Source organism: Bombina bombina, chromosome 1 (assembly GCF_027579735.1).
Source record: "Bombina bombina isolate aBomBom1 chromosome 1, aBomBom1.pri, whole genome shotgun sequence".
Lineage (NCBI taxonomy): Eukaryota > Metazoa > Chordata > Amphibia > Anura > Bombinatoridae > Bombina > Bombina bombina.
The window spans coordinates 504,927,854-504,939,714 of record NC_069499.1 but is presented as its reverse complement, the minus strand read 5'-3'; the positions used below and the strand labels follow the sequence as shown (position 1 = coordinate 504,939,714).

The following is an 11,861-nucleotide window of genomic DNA, read 5'->3' as shown; positions in this document are numbered from 1 at the left end:
CTCTTAACAGTAAGGCAACTCACGTTGCTCTAGAAGATTTGACATTAAAGCTATATATGCCTTCCTGTAGAGACTCCAGTCCCCTTGTGGTGCTGTGAGAGGAAGTAATGGACAATGCCCTAATGAATTAAAAAATTAAATAAAATGTAAAATTCTTTTAAAATACATATTGCAATGATTTATATTAAAGGGACAGTCTACTTGAAATTTTTGTTTAAAAAGATAGCTAAATAATCCCTTTATTACCCATTTTCCAGTTTTGCATAATCAACACTGTTATATTAATACACTTTTTACCTCTGTGATTACCTTGTATCTAAGCCTCTGCAGACTGCCCCTTTATCTCAGTGCTTTTGACAGACTTTGATTTTAGCCAATCTGTGCTGACTCGGAGCACAATAATGTCTATATGAAACACATGAACTATCAGTGTCTAACTGAAAAACTTTCAAAATGATGTGAGATAAGAGCCAGTTCATTGGTTTAGAAATCAGTTTATAAGCCTACTTAGGTTTAGCTTTCAACAAAGGATACCAAGAAAACAAAGCAAATTTGATAAGAGTAAATTGGAAAGTTGTTTAAAAATGCATGCCCTATCTGAATCATGAAATTTATTTTGACTAGACTGTATAGTGTGTGTATTTTTTGTTTTGTTTGTTTTATTAGAACAATGAAGCAGATTTATATCCCTTTAAACCTTGGGACCATCAGCCATACTGTATTCAGTATCAAAAATAAATGAATGCTGGAAACAAAGGACAACTTGGTTAAAAAAAAAAAGTCTAATTTTCATAGTGTGTTAAAGGGACAGTAAAAATTGTAAAAATGTTACTCCATTTGTCGGCTGCCTTACCCAACATTATGTTTAACAGACTTCACAGCAAGCCCCATAAAAACAAAACTGCGTTGCCAAAGAGAACTGCTATAAATTAATAAGGGCACTTTTGGGTGCATAAATATTTACTTTGCAATCATTTTTTAAAAGATCTGATTATTCTTTTGATGCATAATTCTGCAACATTTTTTCTCAATGTTTACTGTTCCTTTTTAAAATTAAATTGTTAGTCCAGAAACAAATCTTTTGTGTGTTCTCTCTTGCTTCCAGAGGCTGCCTTTTGCATAACTCCTTGTATTGTTTTGTTTTTAATTTTATTAGCAAAATGTGTGTATGCTTGGTTTAACATGAAAGGACTGACAGCATGAGAAACTGAAGTCCTCTATTTATTCACAGGCCAGGTACGGTGCAGGCAGCCGCATTGCGAGCTTCCACACAATACCCTGACTGGAGGGACCACCCTCTCTAGGGCTGTGAAAAGGTAATTCCATGCTAGCTGAGTCTTGTTACTTTTGGCTTTGATATGATGAAGGTTCTGTGTGCCAGGTGTATGTGCATGGAAACAATCTTGGGCAGAGCACCCAAAGTATATTCCTTAAAATTGGAAAGCTATGAGCATTTTGGACTAGTACTGCAGTGTATACATGATCTGGATGCTCGGTTCTACTGTGCGTATAACTTGGAGCAGTGTGTGCACTGGGTTGTAAGAGGAATGCAGAAGTGAACCTTAATTTTTTTGTTAAAACCAAGACTTACAGGTGTGGTGATGGCACAGCCCTTGCATGAACTGGAAGTATTTATTTCTCAACAGTCAAGACTTTCAGAAATTCTTTTGAGAGCCAAATAGTTTAGATTTTGAAGTAATAGTTTAATCTGACAAATTCCAAGGCCAACCGATATCTATTTGCATATTTAGAATCTTTACAGTACTTGTCGCATGATCTAAAAGGATCAAGGCAACTGGTTTATCATTTTCATATAACTTACTTTTCTTTAAAAGTAATGGGAATCTGATAACTGTGCAGTGTTCTCTACAGCATTATGAAGTAATTGGGTGGAGGCAATGTAATACTTTGCAATAATTCTAAATTTTAAAAATATGGATATCTTAAAGGGACAGTCAACACCAGAATGTTTGTTATTTTAAAAGATAGATAATCCCTTAATTACCCATTCCCAAGTTTTGCCTAACAAACAGTTATAATACACGTTTTACCTCTGTAATTAACTTGTATCTAAGGCTCTGCAGACTACCCCCTTATTTAAATTCTTTTGACAGACTTGCATTTTAGCCAATCAGTGTTCATTCCATGGTAAATTCACGTGCATGAGCTCAATGTTATCTATATGAAACACATGAACTAATGCCCTTTAGTGGTGAAAAACTGTCAAAATGCATTTAGATTAGAGGCGGCCTTCAAGGTCTAACAAATTAGCATATGAACCTCCTAGCTTTAGCTTTAAACTAAGAATACAAAGAGAACAATGCAAAATTGGTGATAAAAGTAAATTGGAAAGTTGTTTAAAATGACATGCCCTATTTGAATCATGAAAGGTGTTTGGGTTTTTTTGGACTTGACTGTCCCTTTTAAGTAACATTTATAAATGTTACTTAAGCTATCCAAAGCACAATTAAACATAAGTTAATTTGATAGTTCAACAAAGATTTTAAAAAAAAATGTAATATTAGTTGATTTTATCTTAAAGTGAAGGTAAACTTTGGTGAATAAAAGCCAGTTTTTTAAAAATACTATTAAAATCAGGGGTACTTTCATTTATCAAAGTTTACAAAGCAGCCGTTTTGATTAAAAACTTACCTTTTTTTCTTTTCACAGCCAGAGCAGCTTCCCCCCTCCTGGGAATCCTCTCTTCACACTTCAGCAATGACTAATCTGGCTTCCTCCAATCGCGGCTTTCCCCCCAGGGTAGTCATTGCCTTAGGCCATGCTGTGATTAGAGGAAGCCGGATTAGTCATTACTGACGTGTGAAGAGAGGATTTCCAGGAGGGGGAAGCTGCTCTGGCTGTGAAAAGAAAAAAAGGTAAGTTTTTAATCAAAACGGCTGCTTTATAAACTTTGATGAATGAAAGTGCTCCTGTTTTTAATAGTATTTTTAAAAAACGGGCTTTCATTCATCAAAGTTTTCCTTCACTTTAACATTTGTTAAATTTTAGCTGGGTGGGGAGAAAACTACTGTGGTTATTATAAACCCAGATCTGTGCTTTTTCCCCTGGGATTATTCTAAATGATCCCAAGAACACCTACAGATTTTAGTTCTAAATTTACCTAAACATACATCTGATCATTCATTCCTTTCTTTCTTTCTAGGTTCTGCATGGTGTATTCAGAGTTGCCAAATTTCAGTGAGCCAAATCCTGATGCTGCTAGTCAACCTTCAAAACAAAATCAAACCAAAGCTGTAAGTTTGACACATATTAAAAATGTAACTTTTCCATGTCTGATTAACTCCATCATATTTCATGAAAGTGTATAATGTTGGCTTTATGATTAAATAAACGGTAAAGTCATAATTAAACTTGCTCAGTTTAGACTGAGCATGCAATTGCTTAAACAAATCAATTTATTTGTTTACTTGGTATCCTTTGAAGAGTGCACACCTGTAGTATTCTATGGCAGCAGTTTTTGTAACACAGATGTTTATTCTTCAACAAAGTATAACAAAAGAATGCAATTGTATATTGGACATTTTTTTTTAATATTAAATTGCACACCCTGTTTGAGTCTAGCTTTTACTTTACCCTCTATGAAGAACACATTTCAAAAGTTATTTTAAATATAATTTTCCAATGAATGCTCTTTGCCGTTGTGATCTGACATGCATATGCTATTTTCTAGGCAAATGGACGACAACTATTGTAATCTAACTAAACAATGCAATCCTTTGCTAAGCTTGCGGGAACAATTCTAGTAGTAGTGGTAATGAGTGGCAAACATGTTGAGTAAAGCTACATTGTAATGAGTTCTGTAGTGGGACTGAAAATACTATTACACTTGGCTGTGAATACATGCAATAAGGCCTGACTATTATGGAGTAGAGGATGCTTTAAATAAAGAACGTTGCTAGTTTTAATATCTACTTATCTTCCTATTTTTCGTAGGGAAATGGTGATCCAAGCAATAACTCTCCACCAAATGGAACAGGCAGCGGCAATGGTAAGTAATCTTTACTCTATCCAGATGGCAGTACGTATATAGTCTGTGACTTGATATCTTCATGGCCATATTAGTTCACCTTCAAATCTTAATTCAAATCACTGATTGTTCAGGCTTTGTAATAACTCCAAGCTGCATCTAGAATTCCAAATTGCAGCAAAATGTATGTATTCGAGTTACACCATGAAAAAGCAAAATGTATGCTTACCTGATTCATTTATTTCATGGTGGTGAGTCTACAGTTCATTTCTCCTGGGATTCAACTCCTGGCCACTGTGAGGAGGCAGAGATTCCCAATTCTCTAAGAGCACTAAATCACTACCACCTGTATGGTTTTTTTTAGTCAAAAAATAGTTTCTTTTTACATTGGTCCACATAAAGGTCAGAGGGCCACATCAGTTTCTTAAAGGGAAAGACTACACCTAAGTCATCTTAAATTCTTACCTTAGATTAAGTTGCAAATAGCCTCCTGCATCATTTCTATATTATGTAGCAGGAAAGGTAAACAAGTTATGTATATATGGCCACTATGAAATGGCTGCCAAGCTCCGCCCACAGATGACATCACGATCTGGGCTGCATATTGCATCTAATCACAAAAGGCTCACTTGTTGGATTCAACACTGTCAATGCTTTGCAGCATAGTGCATAGATACTGCCCAGATCGTGATGTCATCAGTGGGCGGAGCAGCCATTTCATAGTGACCAGAAACAAAATTAATTTTGAAAGAAGTTTTTTTACTGTTCCTGCTGCATGATATAGAAAGGGTGCAGGAGGCTATTTGTAGCTTAATCTAAGGTAAGACATTAAGATGAGTTAGGTGTAGTCTTTCCCTTTAAGAAACTGATGTGGCCCTCTGACCTTTATGTGGGCCAATGTAAAAACAATGGATGGTCTAAAAACCTTTGCAATTTGAAAATAGAATTCTAATCTAAAAAAAAGCTTAAACATGACTCTTTAAAGAGTTAGCCGATAAGTCATTATCCAAACAGACTCGCAATAAGAATTTTTAGAATACCAGTTTTCAAAAGCAGGAAAGAAACACTTACCAAATAATCTGAGAAATTTTACTCTGTCCTGGAATAAGGTATTTGATACAGAATCAATGAAACCTTAGTTATAAAAAATAGGTATACAATCTCTTTAATCCATCAAGATAAGAAACTTGAGATCTTGATGATTGGAGAAAGCTTGACATCAGAATCAGATTTGCAAATAAAATTCCGCTGGGCTTGACTACATCTTTCAGATTAATGAATAATTCTCTATTCAAATCAAACTATGACTCGTGGAAACAGAAGTCATCAGTTCTGTCTCTGGGAGACACCATTGTTCCAAAATCTAATAGAAAACTACTTGAAGGAGAAAATATTCCTCTGGAAGGAATCGCCTACTAAGGAAATATGCTTCCCAGATTTCCTTCCTGGGAATTCGAAATAGAGAAAAACTTTAATCCCTGAATTCTTAGTGAAAGCTGCATAGTCACTGAATCGCTTATTACAGACAAGAGTTCCTAGAAACTTCATAAACATTCTGAGAGCAGCAGACAGACCAAACGGAAGAGCAATAAACTGAAAGAATTGCCCTAAAAGGCAAATCTTAGAAACTGGAGACGGTCTAGAAATAGGAAGGCTAAGGATCCTTCGAATTAAACTTTGACATAATTTGACCATGTTGAATAAGGGGTAGAATTTTCCAGATTGTTGTTAATTTGGAAATAGGAAATGAGAAATGTCTTTAGTTATGCCCAGAATTGGTCAGAAAATTCCCTCTTTCTTGGGAATAATGGAAAAGGTTGGAATAAAATCCTTGGCCTTGTTCCAGAACATAAACTACAGCTTATAAAATTCGGAAAGTAATTTGGAACATTAATCAGACAGTTTGCTAAAGTGAATAACACCATCCACCACTGGAAAGCTCTACATTAGAAGCCGGTTAAGGAAACATTAAATTTAGAGGGCTGATAAAAAGAGAAAATATGAGCCACAGGAAAAAACAACCTTCTGACTTGGGTTTAAAAATGAAATCCAGTTGTTTCAGAAACTCACCTTCAGAAAACAACCTGAGGTGTCTGAGTCTGAAAACTGTAAGGGCACCCTAAGGTGTTCTGATTTCTGATGATGCAGAAGAACCTGATAATGTAACTTGATGACTTTTAGACAGAACTTTTGTGCATTCTTGAAGGAGGCATAGCCACCGCAACTACAGAAAGCACAAACCTTTAAATCCTGGAGCAAAATCTGAAGCACTCCCTTGTATTGAGGAAACAGAGGGAGGACAGACTGATATAGAGGCAACAGCAGCATTAGACTGTTAGAATGCCGAATGAGATCCATTTAGGAATTGCAAAGCTGAACTGGTAGTAATCCTGCAAAATAGTATATAAAATTATCAGTGGATATTCCAGTTAAAGGATAATTTAAGGTAATGGGGAAAAATTCAGTATGTTTCCAGAGAGAATGCACAAACCGCCAAAATGATATAGCGGTTATCTTGATTCATTTAAATTGTTTACTTTCAATGTAAAACCAATATATAAAATGTTTTGAAACAATGTAATTAGGACCTTGCAGTATAAAGTCTGAGACATATGACAGATATCCTTGGGCAATAAGTATTAAAGAGAAAACTGTGTATTAATAGTAAATAATAATGCACTGGCTGTTGGCACACAAACACAGGAGCAGTTGAGGAATTCCAATCCCCCTTACTTTGCCGAACAGTTAACCCTTTTTACTGTGTCTATAACAGAGGGTATAAGGTTGCATTGAGATATAACTCCCAGGTGAATTAGCTGAATAGTAAATAGCAGCTATTACCACTTAATAAAGTTTCTATGATTGCTAGATAGTATGAAAAGTCTAAGTAATAAAGGTGGAATTAGTCTGTATGTGCATTACCCTGACCATGATGTACCACAAAATTAATGTACCTACTAATATCCTGTGGGCTATGTAAATGCAATAAACGGTCAACTTACCTCAGATGCACCCACTCTACCATGCATACTGGCTTCAGAAAAGACTGCTTCCGGTAGAGAGCACATGCAGTTCTGTGTATGTCGCAGCAGAGGATCTATGTGTGGAGTATATTAATGACTACAAGAGGAGGCTAAAAGTCCAGTCCTCGTGATACCTGTGGCAGGTTGTGACTAAGTCCCTCTGGGTGTAATTGTGTCACTGAGGGGAAAAAGGGCCTCAAACCGGTCTGAGGACCCCTCTCAAAAAAGAATCTGGAGCAGCTCAATTCTTCACCTTCCTTCTGTGGAGGCAAATAAGACTAGAATACCAGAGACGCGGGAAGGTTTAAGTGGTCTTAGAGCTTTGGGAATCTTTGCCTTCTAGTGGCCAAGAGCTGAATCCCAGGTGTAATTAATTTGCTAGGTTTTAAACAAATTTGTCATTTGAAAGGCTCCTGCAATCTTCCAACCACTGTTTGTCAGATACCTTTTAACAAATGCATTACACGTTGAGTACATTGCTGCCATCTAGTGGTTTTAAGAGGTTATTATTTTTTTTCCCCTCTCTCATTTTCCATTAACACATAACAAAACTGAAAATACAGGTAGCCCTAAGTTTACGCTAGGGTTCTGTTTCCAAATGAACAGTTGTAAAATTAAAACTGTAAAATCAACCCAAGTACATAATGCAAGTTAATAACTTGTGTTCCAGATCCCTTTTAAAATGTAATAACTTTAATATTTTTACTGAGAAATGAAAGCTTTCAAAGAAAAAAAAAGCATTATAAACGGTATCTATAACCAAACTGTTTCTACAAATTAGTTTAGATTTAGCAGAGATTTTACTATTCATAATGAAGTTTGAGGATCTTCCATTATTTTCTTCTAAAAAAAGCAGTCAGTGATTTGACAAATCAAACCAAAAAGAGGCCGAGTAAAGACCAAGCAATATGGTTATGCTCTTTCTTTTTCTTTGCATTTCACTCCCAAATTTTGTTGAACACTTAATTGTGGCTTCCTCCTAAGCTGTATTGATGTTATTAATGCTCTTCAAATGTTGAAAAAGTACCAACCTTCATACGTTTTGTCTTATCTGTCCAAACCTCTTACCAATTAAAATGCTTTGAAGGTTATTGGTCCCTGATCCATAGGTTGCAAAGCTGATGCCAATGTTTACATGCCACCAGAGATTTTCTTCATCAAAGTTTTCAAGATGGCCTGGGGCATTGCCCAAGAGAGATTTCTGGGTGACTGGTAACAGGACTTACCATTCAACGTGCAAAATAAATTTGGACTTCGCAGAAGTGTTAGCCTATATTTGTGTCCTTAAAATGTTGTGTAGACTGCTCTTCATGGGCAATTGTGATTGCAATTTCTTTCACGAAAGCCCAGTTTCCTCAGCATTAAAAGAAGCATAATTACACTCCTGTAGGAATTGATGCAGCTGTCTTGGCATCTGCACTTGCTGCCTCATCAATTTATGTCAAGAATGAACATGAGCCATCCCATACTACAAAAATGGCATCCTTTCCTATGATCTTCAAATATTGACTTTGCCTTATGGTTAATAAGTCTTTGTCAGTGAAATGTGCTCTTATTTTGTGTTCCCTTTAGTATCAAACCTATCAAGACTTGTATTACTTACATGATATTGACATTTCATGTGAACTATGTTAAAAGGTGTATTTAGTTCTAAATGTTTTAGGTTCCTAAATCTGTTTAAGCGCACTTTAGAGCAAAACGGTTTGGATCTGTTTTAGATACTCGCCTATCGCATTCTCAAATGAGTTACCTTTAGTCAGACACACGCATATGTTTATTAATAAGTTGCACAAGAATGTCCCTTTTTAAAATGAATCTGACTGATACTATGCAAAGCTGATTCCGTTTTATTTTATGATATGGAAACGTCACTTATTAACATTATTTTTAGATTTATGAATCCTTTTTGTGGTTATTGGATAAGACGAGCTCTTTTTTTTGCACACAACGCAGTGACTCTGCATTTGTGCATTTAAAGAGAAGCAGTGCCATAGCTGATTGCTTATAATAAGGCTCTCTTGATTTCCTGGGGAAAAACTGGTTGTGATCTAACTATATTCTATTTTTAACTGGATTTCATTGAGACTTCTATTTGTGTAAGGTTATTAGATTTCCATTAGAGTGGAGGTATCCTTTGAAGTCACAAATGCCAGATTGGGATTCCTACTTTTTAAAAATGTGTTGGCTTTGATTTCTCACATATCTAAACTCTGGTTTTGAGTTCTCTAATGGACATCTAAATAAAATAAAGTTGCTTTACAATACACTGTTGGAATATATAATAGAAGCAAAGACACTGGCAGGATACACTAGCATAGCAAATTTTAGAATTGACTGAAAAAACAACTTTTTTTTTTTATTTTATTTAAAATACAGGTAATGGACCTCAAGCTGTGCCTGGACCTGTAGGCAATGTTTACACTAACCATACTTATGGCAGCAATGGAAGAGCAAATGGTCGAGGGCCTGGCAATCCACAACCAAATGGACCACCAGCAAATCTTAGCCAACCAGTGGTAGCATCTGTTAGCAATGGAAGAGATCCAAGGAGAGCAAAGCGATGACACTGGCTACTGCCATGCAGCTTTCTCGATAACACACCCTGCTCTACTTGAACACTTATTGCACTTTTATTTATGGTTAAATGTAAAGAGTTTATACTCCCCTGTATATCATTTGTTCTTTGGTTTTCTATTGGACTATAGTTTATTTTATATGCTTTGAAAACAAACAAGTACTTACCAAGTAAAAGGTGCTCAGTATGAGCATTGAGTTTAGTTAAGAAAATTTGGTAGGATATTAAAGCCACTTTACTAAGATTGTTGTGATATTATGTATATACTGTACATACTCCCTGCATCCACGTTAGGAGCTTGTACACTGTGCTTTTGTGACTACTTGAAGTAAGAGTGGCTGGATTTCATTCCTCAGTCTTAAAGGGACATTATACACTCATTTTTTCTTTGCATAAATGTTTTGTAGATAATCTATTTATATAGCCCATAAAGTTTTTTTTTTTTAATTAATGTATAGTTTTGCTTATTTTTAAATAACATTGCTCTGATTTTCAGACTCCTAACCAAGCCCCAAAGTTTTATGTGAATACGCTCGACTACCTACTCCAGCTTGCTCCTGTTTGTGTAAAGGGTCTTTTCATATGCAAAAGAAGGGGGAGGGGGGAGTGTCTTATTTGCCACTTGCAGTGGGCTTTTCAGCTACCTTTTCAACAGAGCCAAAGTGACAGCTTCTAAGTAAGTTTTTAAACAGTTTTATACTGGATTTTTATATCAGTATCTGTGCATATTATTCTTTATAGTAGTGTCTATTACATGCAGTTATATGAAAATGAGTGTATACTGTCCCTTTAAGAGCAAGGCATTATGTGGCTGCAATTTATCAACTGCAAAAGAATTTCAACCACTAATTGGTGAACAAAAATCTAAACGATAAATTAGCAGGGTTAAGGTTTAGCGACCAGCTTAACAGCAAAACATGTACAATGGTTTTCTATCTAGTTTTATTCAAGCTGAATTCTGATCTTTTTAAGGGAAGTTGACCGCTTTTTTCTTTTCGTGTGCTTATGAAAATTGATTTTAAGCCATCATTTTTTTTCATCCAAAATATGCAGCATTTCATTGCTTTCATTTCATTTTCATTGCAAATATTTACAGTTTTCTATTAAAGGGACAGTCTTCTCCAGTCTAAAGTCTAAACTATCCATTCCCCAGCTTTGTACAACCAACATTGATATATTAATATACTTTATAACCTTTAAAACTTTAAATTTCTGCCGGTTAAAAAGCCATTACAAGCCGCCTCTTATCTCAGTTCATTTTTATAGCTTTTCACACCCAGGCTCTGCTAGTTTGTGTGTGCCATATAGATAGTATCGTGCTTACTTCTGTGGAGCTATTCATGAGTCAGCACTAACTGGCTAAAATTCAAGTCTTTAAATAGCACTGATATAAGGGGACAGTCTGCAGAGGTAAAAATGATATTAATATAACAGTGTTGGTTATGCAAAACTGGGGAATGGGTGTTAAAGGGGTTATATATCTTTTTAAACAATACAATTTTGCAGCAGACGGTCTCTTTAACTATGAATTAGTTCAGAATTTTAGGTTTTGAAACATGATTTAAGTTGTCCCTTTTTTATTGATTTTTTTTGTTGTTGTTATCATCTTTACTTTTTATAAGGTCCTATAATTGGTTAAAAGGTTATTGTCAAAGGTAAAGCAGAACCCCAGTTATTTAGGCTCATGTTAAAACAGGAATTTACATTGAAGGGACAACAGAAAAGGTAGCAAACCTGATACTGAGGAAGACATCATTCACTGCATGAGGGAAACAACTTCAACAGAATTATTGGTGGACAAGCATAAAGCAATAGTCTTAGTCATATTTTCTTTAAAACAAGAAAAAAATGTTTAAATACCTCTCTCCATGCAATTCTTGTCTTTTTTTAATATTTGTTTTTGTTATTAAATATGTACATTTGTGCCATTAATGACTGAGGGACTACTCGTTTTATTTACAGTGTGTCAAATATTTCAGTTGCTTAAATGGCATGTTCTGCAGACATTACTATAATGCAAAATAAGACTTAAAGTGAACACAAACCCCTAGAATTTTTTATATAAAATGTTTAGCTAAGCATAATAATAAAACAACTTTGCAATACACTTATTATCCAACTGAAATGCCACAACAAGGTGTTCACCACAATAGAGCAGGATGGTATTATTACTTTCCCTCCACTCCTCCTTTCTCTATGTACAGTATATGTACAACTCCTAAATTGTGAAACCCTGGAGGTCTAGTTTTGTGTTATTAGGGTTCTACGAGAATAA

General features: G+C 35.3%; 1 protein-coding gene across 1 annotated transcript in view; it reads left to right on the top strand.

The window, feature by feature from the left end:
- NABP1 (nucleic acid binding protein 1) overlaps positions 1 to 11,518 on the top strand; it is a 21,272-nt gene extending 9,754 nt beyond the window's left edge. The window contains exons 4-6 of the mRNA XM_053698589.1: positions 3,164 to 3,254; positions 3,955 to 4,009; positions 9,388 to 11,518. Coding sequence (XP_053554564.1) covers positions 3,164 to 3,254; positions 3,955 to 4,009; positions 9,388 to 9,575 — 334 coding nt within the window. The 3' untranslated portion in view covers positions 9,576 to 11,518. The remainder of the gene's footprint in view (positions 1 to 3,163; positions 3,255 to 3,954; positions 4,010 to 9,387) is intronic.
- The last annotated feature ends 343 nt before the right edge of the window (positions 11,519 to 11,861 follow it).